We start from the raw sequence: 16,725 nt of genomic DNA, 5'->3' as shown, positions 1-16,725 counted from the left end.
CAAAATAATATGTATTATGTTTTTTATATAAGTAATAGACAATATGAGTTTTATTACCAGCTTGACAAGAATGTTATAGTATTACTAACAAGAATATATATACATTGCATTGAGACTCGGAGATGAAGCTTTTACAGCTTGGATGTCTCACATTGAGTTATCTTTTACCAGAGTCATAACTTAGACAAAAATCTTTGTAACAACTTTAACTTCATTAATTTTTTTGACGTCATCTTTTGTCTTAGCATCAACTTTAGCCAATTGGGTTATCTTCTTAAACTAGATATTTGATTTAAAGATTAAAACTTAAATTTCCATAAAATTTTGAATCACTTTCATTGAATTAATGACATTAGCTAAATCAATATTTTAGTTTAGTAAAACTTAGCTATGGATTGATGATGGAGAGAACAAGATACTAAGGAAGAAAATTTTCCTTTAGCTTTTAGAATTCTCAACAAGCATAGCGTTGAAGAAAGTCGGGAATTTTATTTATTTATTTTCCTAACATTAAGAAGCTGAACCGGATTTATTTTAAATCCGAAGCAAATAAAAACTTTATTTAATATATCTGGTTTCTCTATCTCTCTCTACATATAAAAGAGTGTTGCAAAAATTACAGCCACTAATTATAAACTATTTATTGGAGTATATATTAACATATATTTTTAAACTTAAAACAATGAAAAAACGCATTAAAATTGATAATATATGAAACTTTATATATTACAATCTTACCCTATATAAGACAAAAGAGGTCTTAGACTAGTAAAACAATATAAAACATGGTATTATATTATATTGAATAGTTATATGCACAAATTAATGCCAAATATAAAGTTATATTGAATACCAAACAATAAATATAGAAGTTAAATCATGACTCCACTATAGTTTTATATGTTATTCTTTTTTTACAATATATTTTTCTATTTTTCTAGTAAACTCCGTTATAGGATATTATTACCTTTATCCACTAATTCCTATTGTAAATAGAAATATCAGTTTAAATGTGTGAATTAACCTCATTAATTTGGGTTAACAAAAATTTGAAATTTTAAATGTAAGTGAAATTGAACCTGGTTAACTTAATTTATAGGTTAAACCATTTAAGTTGGGTTTAGAATGAGTTGAATTAATTTATTTTGAATTTATTGCAATTCATATATTAAATAAATTGAAAAAATATACCTAATATTTTGTAAAGGGTGGAATCTAATTATAAAATTTTTCACTTACTAAAAAAACTGAACCAAGTTAAACTAGTTCATTTTAATTCAATTTATATGGACTCTGATTAACTTAAAACATATGATAAATAAAATTTTAAAATAATTATGATAAAAATCAATAAAAAATAATTTTTTTAACTAAATAAAATATATAAGTTTTTTTAACGCTGTAGAGACTTTTAAATTATACACACATTTTAAACTTTGCCGTTACTCCTCTTTTTTTTTTTCTCTTTGTTCTTCTACGGGACTTTTCGTGTCGCGCTTCAGCCTTTGGTTCCCATTTCAAGTTTTCGCGCTAAAGTCCATCTTCCATTCTTCTCTGAAATTCAACGCTTCTCTCGTTCCTTCTTCAAATTCTCGAGCAATTTCTGTTAGGTACTGGCTATTTCGGTCACGGTTTTATCTATTGTAAATGAATATAGTTTAAGTTAATTCATTATTTGCATTTGAAATTCTGATTCTGGGAGTTAGCGTGTAACTGAAACTTCTTTTATGCTACCAATAATGAATGAAAATGTGTTGCATTGTCAATTGAGTTCTTGAAGTGATTTGTTTTCTGCATATTCTACCTCTACTTCTAGGTCATTTAATCCTGTTCTGCTCCCATTTATTTGTGAATTTTACAGTATTTAGTGAAAGATTTGTTGGTGGTACAAAGGTGTGTATATTCATTGGATTTTCACTGTTTTGCTCTCTTTTTCCTCACTTTTGATGATGGAGCTTAAGTTTTATGAAGTCCTTTTGTCATTACGCATCAGTCAAGTTTCCATCTTCCTTTGTGAAACTGCAATTATGTAATGAGTTTATAAAACTTTATTGGAAGTTGAAGGTGCTGATTAGAGGATAATGATTTGTTGCTTAGTGATTTATTCAAAAAGAAAGTGACAAATAAGTTAATGAGAAAGTTAGAGCAGCTGTTACCAGTCTGCGTGTAAATGGGTTAGTCTGTGTGTGAGGGTTAGTGTGTGCGAACAGAGGAGGGGTTAATGTTTAGTCAGTTAGGAGCTGGGACTGTGAATTGGTATTAGTTATTTTATACAGCTAAATAGTCCTTGGTTTTCAAGTATGCTTTTGAAAAATTCTATACACAATCCTTTGTTTGTCAGATCTTTGTTAGAGAAGCATCAGGTATTGAACTGAAATCATCGTTGAAAATTTTCTGCCTTGTATGATTCAAATATTTAATATTTAGGATAACTAGTTTCTTATGTGCTTACTGTATAATGTATTATAACTGATCTACGGGTTTAGTATTGACCTACTCAAAGTTCAACTATTTTTGCTTTCAACTTGTTATTTTTAGTTAAGAAATGGTAGCTTCTTTAGTTGTAGGACGATTGCATTGATGTTATTATTATCGTAGCCGTTTGAGCACATCCGCTAGCTACTTTTCTTTTGTCTGCAATTAAGTAAAGCCTAGTCTTATCATTCCATGAAGAAACCTGATGTACTGTTTTGTCTTGCAGTTGTTTTCATTGGACCCTTGGACATTTATGGTTAATATCCGACAACTGAAATGAGATGCAATGCATGCTGGCGAGAATTAGAAGGGCGAGCGATTTCCACAACCTGTGGTCACCTATTATGTATCCACATAGAAACAGTTTTGACGTTGTGTTCCTCCTTTTTAGTAAAATATGATCAACTTAGTTCATATTAAATTAGGTTGATTTTCCGCATGTTTTATCATTGAAATGGTTATTATTTTTTATTTATGTGGTTTCCTTAACAATGTTAAAAGGCACAGATGATGCGAATAAGATATTAAGCAATGATGGAGCATGTCCTATATGTGATCAAGTCCTTTCTAAGAGGTGAGGATGTGATAGGTCTGTTTGATCATACACGTGATTTCGTTCCTTACCTGAAATAATACTGATTATAACGGTCAGTTAATGGAACGAGTCATCCCTCAGCAATCTATACTTTAAGCTTTATGGAAATAATGTTTGATTATAGGAGTTGTACTGATTATTTAATTTTATTCTACATTATATGCTGTCAATTTTAAGTTTCAATGAAATGATGCTGATGTAAGCGCTCATTTGGTAGCTATAATATCCCCTTAACAGTTAGTACCTATAATTGTGCCGAAATTTGATGCTCTGTCTTCATTTTTAGATTTTGAGTTGTCAATTTTAAGCCTCATGGATGACGTGTTGTTGTCTAAGTTATATGTTTCTCCTCTTGTCAGTCTCATGAAACCTGTGGATGTCAATCCCAATGATGAATGGGTCAATGTAAGTAAATATTCTCATGTGCAATACTAACTACATATTACATAAACCTAAGATACTCTGTAATTTACTGAATTTCACTATCCTATCTCTTCTTTTTCTTTATTCACACTAGCTTTGTCGCCAATTATTGTGATGATTTATGTTGCAGATGGCCATGGCAGGAGTATCTCCACAGATATGTATCCTTTATTTCAATTGTTTAGAGGTAGAACTGTGTAGAAATAGAAAACTAAGGTTGTATGTAATATCCCTCTGGACTATCTAGCAGTATGATTATCATAAATGAAGTGCATATTCTGAAATTCTAGAAATTAAGAGGGTACATTGAACCTTGCGTGTTTACCTGAGCCAATTCAGTAATGAAAAGTGCATATAGAAGTGTGATGTTCTACATTGGGCAAAAAGAACTGGAGATGCAGTTTAAGATGAACAAGATCGTTGCTCAATGCCGGCAGAAATGTGAGATGATGCAAGAGAAGTTTACAGAAAAACTAGAGCAGGTCCACACTGCTTACCAAAAGATGGCTAAGAAGTGTCAGATTATGCAACAGGAAATTGAGAGCTTAACCAAGGACAATCAAGAACTTCAGGAAAAATTTGCTGAAAAATCCAGGTCAGTGTTGATTGCATTTCCTCTTGTACAAAATTATATGTCGTTATTAGTTCCCTAAATCAATTTCAATTTCAGGCAGAAGAGAAAATTGGATGAAATGTATGACCAGCTGAGGAATGAGTTTGACTCAGTGAAGCGATCTGCCATACAGCCTGCAAACAACTATTATTCCAGAAATGAGCACGACTTGTTCTCTAACCCGCCAAACATGATTGATGACAGAGAAATTGGCAGAAAAGGTAACCCTTTACTTTCAATAGATAGAGGATATTTCTTTTCATTGTCAATAGACATTAGAAAGCATTTTATGTTATGTTCAAGTTTCAAATAACTATAAAACCAAATAAAGTATGATTTATTTAGGGTTTGTTTGATTAAACTTGTCTATCAATACAAGGAGTTGAAAAAGAAATTAAAGAGTTTCAACATGAACTAAGTAAAATATAAAATTAATTTAAAAAAAATTAATATAAGAAACTTCTACAAAAGTAACTTATATAAGTTAATTTTAATTTATGAAGAAATTTGTTGTCTTTCCTTTTTATTTTCTTGTAATTGAAAACATGCCCTTAAATAATGTAATGAAAGCAATGAAGAAAATGACATCCAATTACTACTACAACCTCTGCCACCATAGTCACAGCCCAATCATTACAATTACCACCATTAACATTGTTGAAACTCTCATCACTACGACGGTAATGGAGCAACAATGAATATTATGGTGATGATCGTGGTGGTCATGGACTGTGTTTGACCTTGTTTCTGCTTAGATGTTTCCAAAAGTAGAATAACTTATTTGTTGCAGGTGGGCCGGTATTCACTCCTGCCACTCCAGGACCAAGAGATGATGTCTGGCCAGCAAGGCAGAATAGCAATAACTCCGGTCCCTTTGATCTCTCCGTTGTCTCACCGGCAAAACAAACGGCCATCGCAGGGGACGCTGGTAACAGAAGGGCTGGTGCTCATCCTTTTGGACCAGGTGCTACTAATAATCCATCCATGACTTTGAGGAACATGATACTATCTCCAATAAAGAGGCCTCAACTCTCACGTAACCGCCCTCAGTTATTCACGTAAGGATTAAACTCAACTCTGCTAATTTACTCCAGGTGTACATTCTTAATCTTGTTATATTTTGTTGTTTCAGATTGTAGGCTCAAAGGAGGCCAACCTTCTGTAATACCAGTTAAGCTTTTTCCTTTGGTTCTGGCTTTATTTTCCTTTCTTCTTTTCTTCTTTTTTAGTCCCTTGGTTGTTTTCCTTTGGCAGGAAAAACGAATCTGGTGTTGGCACAAATCAATTTGTGGTCTGCATAACGTGCTATGATATTTTAAACTTCTCTCTCTAGTTCTGACCTTCAAACTCTTATAGATGTAGAGCTGCTAACATGAACACTTTATATATCATGTAAGTTCCCTAGTTTCAATCTGTAGATGCATATTTTCCCAGCGTATTATGGTGTGATTGGAGGACACTCAAAAGTGAATACCCTTAAAACTAAGTATGAATCCGAATGAAAGAGGGAGCCTTCTTTTTTGCCTTACATTTTTGCGTCCAATTTCATGGTTTAATAAATTATTGAAATCGAGAATTATTAACATGGACTTTTGACCTTTCAAAAAAGCTGTGTTCACATGGTGAGAGAGACTTGTATGCCACATCGAAACGTGAACTTGTGTCGATCTATATCCTTGATCAGCAGGCAAATTTTGTTTCCAGTTATCAGAATTTATATTCCACCAGACAATCATTGTGAATAGCATTATGTCGGAACGGATAATTGTAATTGTTGTAACAATCCTATTTAGTCGTAACATTACCACTAACCATGTATCTAATCACCATATATCCAGATAATATAAATATATATAAGATTAGTTTACAATCCTCCAATGAAATAATTTTTTTCAAAATAAAATATATACATGCTCATTTAAAGGAATATAAACTACATGTATCCAAAATATTTATACTATTCTAAACTCTTTTAATTACTCACGGATAAGAATTTCCACCTGCACGATTCTTTGCTACTCTGTCACACATAGCAAATAAAAGCATAAGGTAAGGTAGTATATTTAAAAGATTCAAAATCTTACCATAATGCCAATAATTTAAAACATCAAATCTCAAATTAATCATTTAATCTACTTTACACAACTATCTTAATTGACATTATATCACTAATTCATTCATATGTTGAATTGGATTTAGAGATTTCCCACCTATCATATAGAGACTCTAGATTTTGGTAGAATTACCCAGATTCTACTCAGTGTAGAAACATCTATCGATTTTCATTACCTAGATCTTTATCTTTGAGTCTAAATCCTTGGTAAAGTCTAGATAATCCCATCAAGGAATCCATATTCAATACACATTCTAAATCATACAACAACATTTTCTCCTTGAAAATACTTCATACATATCACATACACAAGTACTCAATATTTGAATACATTCTAGCCATTGTCTAGGCTCACCTAGATTTCCAAAATAACTTTTGTCCAACAATAGTTGTGCTCGCTTAGTGATCATATCTCAGAGCCCATTTTTACTAGAGTCGCCCAATGATAGAGGCCTTTGATACCACATAAACTTTAGGGGCGAGTCGGGTGGTAAGAGTAACGAGATATTCTTGTTTATAAGCTTTGATCATTGTCATATGCAATTAAAATGGACTAACCTCGTACGGTAGCTTGGTTTCAGTCAGTAGTATTACCATTACAAGTGCATAGACTACCAATAGTTCGACATTATACCAAATCCGGATGAGTCTCTTCTAGGTTATGGCATGTATAGGAGGAATGAATTGTTATAGTTTATTTTTTAACTAATGTTTGAAATTGTAATATATATATATATATATATATATATATATATATATATATATATATATATATATATATATATATATATATATATATATATATGAATTGTCTTATTTATCTAGCTTACTCTTTTGGTTTGTGTTTTGTTGAATGTTCTTACTATTTTCTTGGCTTTGATCACATGGTGAGTGTGAGTAGAGGACGATGAGATGTCCGTGGAGCAGGCCCCAGAGGAAGGACCAGCAAATGCTTAATTGTGTAGTTTGTGTTGATGTGTATAGTTTTTGGTTTAGAAGTTGGATTGTATATAAAGTTTATATTATGGTTATCATGATAATTGTATTAACTCTATATTTTCTTCTTGATTTATTCTTTTTGTGATGAATTTATTATAGTATTTATATTATATTTGTGATGTTACAAAAACATTAACACATAATATCAATTCATATATTTAAGTACTATTATAATTTGCAATGCAATTTACAAAAAATTAACTTAACAATTTCTAATTAACTTTTAATAATAATTAAAACGTTATTTCTCAAGTGATGATATGCTTTAAAAAATTAATTTACTTTAACGTTATAATTGATTATATGAGATGATATTGTAATTGTTTTATTTTCTTAGTTCTTTGAATTACTTTTGTATAATGTAATTAGACAATATTTTTGTAACTATTATATTTTGAATAAATTATGTATGTTTTGAAAGTTAAGATTTTTGAAAAATGATGTATGTTACAATTTAAGTACTAATTAGTAATGCAATTTCCAAAAAATTAACTTAAAAATTTCTATTTAACTTTTAATAATAATTAAAACGTTATTTCTCAAGTAATAATGCTTTAAAAAATTAATTTACTTATGAAGAAGGTTTTTCATTTTCCAACCCATTAAACTTCTCTAATTCCAACTTGAAAAAGAATACTTTGACACGCTTTAAGTGTTTGACACTCATTTGACACGCGGTGGGTCCAAATTTTCTGACTGTGGCAAAGGTTAATTTCTTCATTTGTATTGGGAGCGGAAATGAAACTGTGCCTTTCAATTTGGTTTTCTCTCTAAGATCAGTTTTGCTGGACCATTTCATTTTGGAAATCAAGTCTTCGTGCTATGGCAAGGGGTGGACGAGAACGCGAGAACTGCGACTTAATCGGAGGGTGGACGTCATCGGTGGACCTTATGGGAAGAAAGTTGTATGCTTCGTCTTCCTTTCTTGTCTTCTTTTCATTTGGTTGTTTATCTTTCGTTTTCTTTTTGCTTGATTTTGGAAAACCCTAGACTAAAGGGGGCAAGGTTTTATAGAGAACGCGAGAACTCCATGGGTGCCACTTAATCGGAGGGTGGACGTCATACGAAGAAAGTTGTATGCTTCTTCTTCCTTTGTTCTTTTCTCTACATTTGTCTATCTTTCCTTTTCTTTTTCCTTCATTTTCGAAAACCGTAGACTAATGGGGGCAAGGTTGATGAGCTATGTTTGTGTAATTTGTAAATTTTTGTTGAATGTGTAATTTGGGATGTTTGTTTGGTTAGGTTCCCATTGATCAAAGTACAATGTAAGATTAAATTTGTTTGAAAAAGAGAAACACAGTCAAATGCATTTGAGTAGATGCAAGTGATGTCTCATGATGCTTGATTTTAATTTTTTTTGAGGCTATTGTATTGAGAACGTAATATTGAGAGAGGAGATGTGAGTGTCGTTTGCAAGTTTTCTGAACCTGTATGAAAGTGAAGAGCAAGCATGAGAGGAGGGTTGGGAATTTAGAGCACCAAGAGTTAAAGTTTTCTTTGCTGGAAAATGAGGTAGGGGAACTAACCTTGTCTGGATTACGTGAACACCTTGTAATGTTTGATTTGTAAAATGATTCTTGAATAACACTGTCGTTGCTTGATATATTGTTGCCTTGCCTTATAAAGCTGCACCTGATTAAAATAAGTTGGATACTTTTGATTTATCCTGTAGACCACCCTTCACGGTTCAAAACTAAATTATGTTCCTTGCCAATTAAGTGGCAGACTTCTTTACTTTGTTAGTTTGCTGTCAGTACTCTTCCTAATTTAAAATTTTAATACCCATCTTAGATACCTTGTTATAACGTTTGACTAATTAAGGCTATTTCTTTAACTACTCAAAATTACAAGCAGAACCTTTCAGTACAAGTTTTATCATGACCAGGAGAATAATTCTCCAAAAGGTTGCAGAATTATTTTTTTTTACACAGTTTTATGCTTACATTTTTTTAAAGGGACAATGTAGTTTTGCGTCAGAACGACCATACTTCATATATTAAAAATTGTTTTTCCTCATTTTCTTTATCCATATTACTTTATTTTTTTAAGATCATCCCTTTTATTGTTGTGAGAACCTTCACTGTATCGGACCATACCTCTCGGTACAAACCAAAGTTGTTGCATAGCAAGGGTAGAAATAACTTTCTTTATTTAATACTTCATTGTCCAGACTAAGGGACCAAAGATGGTATTATTTAACACGGTACAACAGTGTAATAAATTGTTTGCTATCTATTTTATTTTTTGTTTAGCATGAACTGAAGCATTTAATTTTAAATAAAATAATTGTATTAGACTTAATAGATGCATGGTAGGACATTTCTCTTCTTTGTTTATTCATTTTTGTAAGCCTTTGATCATACCAAAGTTGGTCTTTTCCACTCACGGGTGTGCCTTAATATTGTCACATCTCTCCACAATAATTCACATTGGAAGATTACTATCTTGGTCTCTAGAAGATAAAATTTTACATTGTTGGGCTTATAATAGTGGAATTACATCACATCTTAATCATACTACTCTCTTAACTTGATTTATGGGCAACTTATATAAATAAATAAATAAATAAATAAAATAAGAAAGATGAATCAAAAACTTGAATGGAATAAAATGATTTATTTAAGGAGTGACACAAATACCTTCCCCTTGTATAGCTAAAGAGAAAGGTTACCTTTGGGTATTAATGGAAATAGTCCATATGGAGTTAACCAATAATGTTTGAACAAGTTGTAATTTTTTTACCAATATGCGGAATATAATTTCTTAACATAACTCTTAAGAATATTGTTAAGGTAAAGTTTACAACTTTTTTGTATTGTGGTGTTGTATATTTTCTGAACTTTTTTTATTACTTTGAATGATACTCTCCGTATGTGTAGGTTTTTGCAAGTGATATTGGTTGCCCAATTGATGACCTAGTACGTCTATCAATACCAATGTTACCAACAAGCCTCCAACACATTTCGTTGATGACATCCTTAACAAATTGATTCCACCTGTTCACAACGACAAACCTGAAGGCAGTGGATCAAACAAGAATATTAAAAGTGGAACAAATTGAGGACTTTCATAATTTGTTAATTTGTATTTCAGTTTTATCATTGTTGTCAGTTTCGAATATTGTCCGTGTTTACATGGATTTATTATGTAGTACTATTAGTGAAGTACTAAAGTCAGGTTCATGAATGTGTTGCTGCATTAAGTGGTAATGTAATGTATGTTATGTTCTAAGTTTTATATGATGTTTTTTTGATATAAATTTTTTTTGACAAATTGGTGCAATAATTGGTTATACCTTCTTCATTATGTGGTTATATATTAAAGTGGTTATGTACAACTGACACAATGATTAATAGCGAAATAAATTGTCATCCAATGTTGCAGTTGAATAACTCTTAACCCATAGCACTACGATGTACAATGATTAAAGCAAATAATTATGAGCACCCTACAAAAATCAAAGATAGATGGCACAAGTGAGTCAAAAACTGATTTCACAAGTATTAGTTCAGTAAGTGGTTATGTCTTAACTGTTACGTGGTTATTTGTTAAGGTAGTTATGTACAAATAACAAAAATCCTTCAGTTCAATATGAAGGATCATATTACTATGTCGGACTAAGCGCTTATACAATGAAGGGGATTTTGTGTAGTATGAAATTCGTGATATAGAAGAAATGTAGTGGTTGTTAAGGATAGATTTGATCACATTTATTGTTGCAGTAACTGGTTATGTGCTGAGTCCTATGTGGTTATTTCTTAATCTTGTTATGTACATCTAAAAAAATGCATAAGTTCAATGCGAAGGATCATATTAATTAGTCCAATAAGTGGTTACCTAATGAAGGATCATTGTTGAGACTTTGGCAAGTGTACCAAATCGTTCTAAGTAATAAAACCGGTAAGACCGGATATCGTTTCCCAAGAGACTCGTGTCACCAAACAATCGTATAATTTCCAACTAACTTAGACTAAAGAATTCTTCATAATTTGTGTTTTTGTGCAATTAAAGTAAACAAGAAACATAATTGATAAAAGTGATCTTAGATACTCAAACACTTGGAAATGGAAAGATTAGAAATGATATGGAATGATAATGTTGGGGGTATGATTTCACCTACTTCACTCTTATGCATAGAAAATCACTTCCTCTTCATTAATATGCCAATGTCAATCTACTAAATTACTCAAACCCAATTCCTTGGTAGAGAGAGCCTAGACTTCCTTATTAGGCTCCAATCCCTTGGAAAACCTAACAATTATCTGCATTAAGAATTGAGATCTTAAGACAACCAAAGGTCCTAGCTCTATTCCTAGATACTATTTCCTTTAGGTGTTTAATCCAAGTCCAGATTTACCCAACATTTTCCAATATCAAGCAAACCCTAAAGTCATGTAATGGGTAGCAATTTCACAACAAGCATTAAGAAAAGGAATTAAACACTAACAATCAATGAAAGAGGCATAAATTCATTCAAAACATAGTGGTTTACATAAGATTTCAGTGGCTACATCAATCCCCCAACAATAATGAAACTAGCTCTCCATGAATGGAGAGCTCAAGCTTACAACAATGGTGGAAATGGAAGAAGGAGGAAGACCCAAGGTTGAAGAAGGACTGTTTCCACAGCTCCTAGCTCGCCTCCAAGAGCTCCAATTGAGAGAAATCGTGTTTGGGCAGCCAAAGATCCCAACCCCTTCGCGTTTTAGGGTTAAATAAGCTAGATCTGACACATCAGCAAAAGTCGCGCCCGGGCGCCCTCTCAGTCGCGCCCGGGCGCGAGCCTCTCGGAAAAAGTCGCGCTTGGGCGCCCCATTTCTCACGCCCGGGTGCAAGCTTCTCGCAAAAAGTCGCGCCCGGGCGCCCCTTTTTCACGCCCGGGCGCGACCAGCACACAAAACTGGCACCTGGTCACTTTTCTGTGCAGAAACTGGCCCTGGTGCAGTCGCGCTTGGGCGCCCCTCAGCCAGGGGGGGCTTGGGCCTGACCAGCACACAAAACTGGCACCTGGTCACTTTTCTGTGCAGAAACTGGCCTGGTGCAGTCACGCTTGGGCGCCCCTCAGCCAGGGGGGGCTTGGGCCTGACTTTTCAGCACTACATCATTTTCACTTTTTCTGCAGATCTGCTTGCTTCTCATGCTTGGTTCAGCTTTAGACATTATTGGAGACTCTTCCAAGCTCATTATTAGCTACAAAATAAGGGATTATTGATGAAAGCACATCAAAGTAGCCAAAGATACAATTATTTAGAAAACAAGACAAAAGAAGAGGATTTAACAAGTTATAAGTTATAAAGGAGTTGATTTTGCTACTAAAATGATGCTTAGATAGTGGTAAAAATTAGCATTATCAAATACCCCCAAACTTAGAACCTTGCTTGTCCTCAAGCAAAAGGTATCTGTCTATAACACAACAAAATTTTCAAAAGCACAACCGAATTCACAATGCTTGCTTAACTTGAAACAACTGAAAATGTATAACAAATTAGTCTTCCACTGTGGTGCTCACAATACATTGAATCAATCAAATGTCACAGTTTATAAGAGATCAACAATCATGGCAGAATGCTTTACTGAATTATGTAGAACCAATCCTCACTCAAGATAGTGTTTTACTTTAATGCTCTAGTGTATAAGGATGTGTATCTATCACTCTACTATCACAATGTCACACACATCAACTTTGCCCTTCGTTTCAACCAAATTAAACACATTCACAAGCAAGTTAGCATCACAAGGACTTTGATTGGCTTGTATTGTGGTTGGGCTAAGAAAGAAACATGGTTTTTCTGAATAATAAGCACCTTGAGCTTAAGAGATAAAACAATTTACTTCATGATATTCTATTAGTCTCTCTCTTTGCTTCACAATTGGATAAACCACTTCTCAACTCATTTCCCAATTCTTTTTCAAAGAATTCATTTTTCTTCCTCTTCTTCTTCTTTCTTCTTTTTCATTACTTTTCTATTTTTCTCAATACACCCATACTAAACAAACTCCCCCAAACTTAAACCATTCTCCTGTAGTACAAATGATTGCTCTATTAAGCTCAAGGTAGGGAAATCAAGGAATTTTCAATAGACTTGAGGTTCAAAGAGGGAAGACATCTTTCATTAAGGTTGAGGGGGTTAGTATTGGCTAATTTGGCTTAGAACATGTGAAAGAGGTAGAAGAGTAAGATGACCTTGATCATGTCCAACAAGCAAGCAAATGATTCAATTCAGAGAAACTCAAGCAAAGTCAATTGTGATCTAACATGATAGCATTTACAAGAAAAATATAAGGCACAACATCTCACAAGATTAACTCAAGGTTCCACAACATCATGAAGCAACTGCCATAAATATTGATCGCAATTAAACATAGAGCATTCTCATAATTTTCATGAAGAAAGCAACCACAATTTGAACTAACTTGAACCATCTCAAAAATCATTTCATATTCAAGCATAAGCATCATGGTTCAGCACAGTCTATCAAGCCAGATAACTAAAACAACTTAACTAAAATTGAAAAACAAAAGCTAACTAGTAACCAAAGTAAAAGAAAGCAAAATAAAAGGTCCTGTGACTCATGATTTGTAGCTCATTGTCAGTGCCAAATTAGGTGCACACTTCCAAAGCTTTCTTCTACAACTCAAGGCTTCAAATTTTACACTTTAAACATACCTAAACTCAACATAACCATTCACAACATACACAATCACACTAGAACACATAAAAACAGATTGAACAATTCTAAAACACATCAATACACAATAAAACTCAACATTACACTAGTTAACCATTAAAAACACAAAAACTACAATTGAAACTAACATGCTCCAAAATAACAAAATCAAATCAAAACATTCTAAAGCAAATTCAAACAATAAGAACACACTCAAATAACAAAATCACACAAAGAGAGAGGGTTAGAAAGCTGGGTTGCCTCCCAGTAAGCGCTTGTTTAACATCATTAGCTTGACATCATTAAGCTCAAGTTTGATTCTTGATGTTGCAGTGCCTCTTCTTGTCATGACACCAACATCCTCTCAGTAATTTCCTAGTCACCAACTTGACTCTCCTAGAATATGGAGCCTCTATCTCAAGTACTCAATTTATCTTGATGTTCTTGATGACCCATAACCTATTCTTGAATTTCACTGGTTTGCCATGTTTGGGCTCATCGCTTGCTTTCACAGAATTTTGGTGAACTAGTTCTTCTTCCTTTTCTTCTTCCTCTCCCTTTACTCTTGGGGATAAACAGCTGAGGCTCCTCTTGACCAACTTGGCAGCTTTCTCTGTTAGACTAGTAATTGATAAAATTTCATCAGTGGCTTCAATACTAGTCTCTTTTTCATGATTTTGCTGCTCAACTCCAAAGACGTTGAAAGTTACTTCCTCATCTTGGTCCTTTAATTTCACTGTTGCTTCTTCTACATGAATGACAACCTTTGCTGTCTTCATGAAAGGTCTTCCAAGTATGAGTTGTATCTCTGCATCTTCTTCCATGTCCATAACTACAAAATCCACCGGGAATTGGAGTTTATCTATTTTGACCACCACATCTTCCACGACACCATACGGATACTTGATGGATCTGTCCGCCAGCTGTAGCATCATTTTTGTAGGCTTGACTTCAAGACCACCAATCTTCTTAAGCATAGATAGGGGCATCAGATTGATACTAGCCCCCAAGTCAACGAGAGCCTTCCCTATATCATGGTCTCCAATGGTGCACGGGATGGTGAAACTCCCCGGATCTTTAAATTTTGGAGGAAGAGTCTTCTGCATGATGGCACTGCAATTTCCCTGTACTTCAATTGTTTCCTCATCTAAATATTTCTTCTTGCTGAGGATTTGCTTCATGTACTTCGCATAAGCAGGAATTTGTTGCAGTGCTTCGGTCAATGGCATGGTGATCTCAAGTTGATCAAATATTTGCTTGAACCGAGCCAACTGTTTCTCCTTCCCTTTAGTAGATGGGATTTTTGGGTAAGGGAGGTGTTTCACTATTTCTTTCTCTTTTTGCTTTTTCTCTTTTTCTTTTCCTTTATTTTCTTCTTCTCTCCCAACAATCTCTTGATCTATTTCCTTGTGTGCTTGAATCTCATCTTCATTGCTTCTGTTTTCTTTATTTGGCAGTTGTTTCTTGTAATCAACCCCAACCTCTTTTCCACTTCTTGTTGTAATGACATTGCATTCCTCCTTAGGGTTAACTTCATTGTTGGCCACAAAATTCTTTTCAGGTTTTTCCTCGAGCTTCTTAGCAAGTTGACCCACTTCTATCTCCAGATTTCTAATGGAAGCTTCAGTGCTCTTGTGGTTGGAGATGGACACTTGCATAAACTGCTGAAGAGTGTCCTCTAACTTTGAGGTCCTGTCAGATAAGGAGGGATGTGGTTGATATTGTTGTTGAGGTGGTATGTTTGATGGCCCAACTTGTCCTTGGCCCATGCTTGGGTGAGGTCTCCATCCTTGGTTGTAGTTACCTTGGCGGTCTTGATTACCCATATAATTCACCTCTTGGAAATTGGCTTGCATGGCACACTGACCATTTATATGATCTCCACCACATAGCTCACAACCTTGATGTTGAGCTTGCGAAACATTCTGGAGCTCTTTAGGGAGTTGAGAGAGCTTGTTCATGAGAGCTTCGAGTTGTTGGGTCATTATTTTGTTTTGAGCTAACAAGGCGTCCTGAGATTGTAGTTGAAAAACACCTTTTTGTTGGAGTTGAGCCCTTTCATTTTGCACTTCATTGTCATTAGAAGACATATTCTCTATCAGCTCATGTGCTTCTTCAGGTGTCTTCCATCTGATGTTTCCTCCATCTGAGGCATCCAACATTAATTTGGTTTGGGATTTAAGGCCCCCCAAAAACATATTCAGGACGGTAGGCTCATCAAACCCATGAGTGGGCGTCTTTCGTAGTAAGCCCTTGAACCTATCCCATGCTTGACTCAAAGTTTCACTACCATCTTGCTGAAAAGATGAGATTTCCTGCTTTCCTTTATTTACTTTTGACTGTGGGAAGTATTTGTTGAGGAACTTGGCAACCACGTCCTCCCATGCCGTGAAGCTATTCTCAGGAAAAGAATTCAACCACACCTTGGCGTTTCCTACCAACGAGAATGGAAACAGGCTCAGCCTTATAGCTTCATCAGGAACATCATGAATCTTCACAGTATTACATATCTCAATGAAGGTGGCCAAATGATTGTACGGATTCTCATGAGAAAGGCCCTGGAACTGATTGTTCTGCACCAAATGGATGAGAGCAGGCTTTATCTCCATGTTGGCGGCATTAACTCTTGGCCTAGAAATGCTGTTAAAGTGAAGAGGCCCTGAGAATGTAGAATAGTCCCCCAAGGTGCGTCTAGCTTGGCCATCACCATAACCATTTGGATTGACGGCCATATCTTCTCCTTCTACTTTTGTTTCTACGGGCAGTTTTCTCAACTTCAGGGTCAAAAAGGAGGGGTTCAGATGATGTTGTGCTCCTAGTACGGATTGTGCCCTGCATA

General features: G+C 34.3%; 1 protein-coding gene across 6 annotated transcripts; it reads left to right on the top strand.

Moving 5' to 3' along the window:
• Positions 1 to 1,440: 1,440 nt before the first annotated feature.
• LOC108339702 (E3 ubiquitin-protein ligase CCNB1IP1 homolog) lies at positions 1,441 to 5,634 on the top strand. Of its 6 annotated transcripts, XM_017576893.2 has the most exons (10): positions 1,441 to 1,610; positions 2,702 to 2,821; positions 2,977 to 3,049; positions 3,430 to 3,475; positions 3,624 to 3,654; positions 3,833 to 4,088; positions 4,164 to 4,327; positions 4,897 to 5,164; positions 5,239 to 5,276; positions 5,361 to 5,634. In XM_017576893.2, exons 2-9 carry the CDS (start codon positions 2,752 to 2,754, stop codon positions 5,243 to 5,245), a joined length of 915 nt encoding a protein of 304 aa, XP_017432382.1. In that variant the 5' UTR covers positions 1,441 to 1,610; positions 2,702 to 2,751; the 3' UTR covers positions 5,246 to 5,276; positions 5,361 to 5,634. The 6 variants fall into 6 exon arrangements, with proteins under 6 accessions (XP_017432382.1, XP_017432385.1, XP_017432380.1 ...); XM_017576896.2 differs by lacking the exon at positions 5,361 to 5,634 and having other exon boundaries at positions 4,927 to 5,164; positions 5,239 to 5,277; XM_017576891.2 differs by lacking the exon at positions 5,361 to 5,634 and having other exon boundaries at positions 5,239 to 5,277.
• The last annotated feature ends 11,091 nt before the right edge of the window (positions 5,635 to 16,725 follow it).

Source organism: Vigna angularis, chromosome 5 (genome assembly GCF_016808095.1).
Source record: "Vigna angularis cultivar LongXiaoDou No.4 chromosome 5, ASM1680809v1, whole genome shotgun sequence".
Lineage (NCBI taxonomy): Eukaryota > Viridiplantae > Streptophyta > Magnoliopsida > Fabales > Fabaceae > Vigna > Vigna angularis.
This window is presented reverse-complemented; position numbering and strand designations above follow the sequence as displayed.

Bases quoted from the DNA above. Each gene is read 5' to 3' on its own strand.
- LOC108339702 (XM_017576893.2), top strand. From the start codon at position 2,752: ATGAGATGCAATGCATGCTGGCGAGAATTAGAAGGGCGAGCGATTTCC. The intron at 2,822-2,976 runs GTATCCACATAG...CAATGTTAAAAG, and splicing joins AACCTGTGGTCACCTATTAT to GCACAGATGATGCGAATAAG. The intron at 4,089-4,163 runs GTCAGTGTTGAT...TTTCAATTTCAG, and splicing joins AAATTTGCTGAAAAATCCAG to GCAGAAGAGAAAATTGGATG.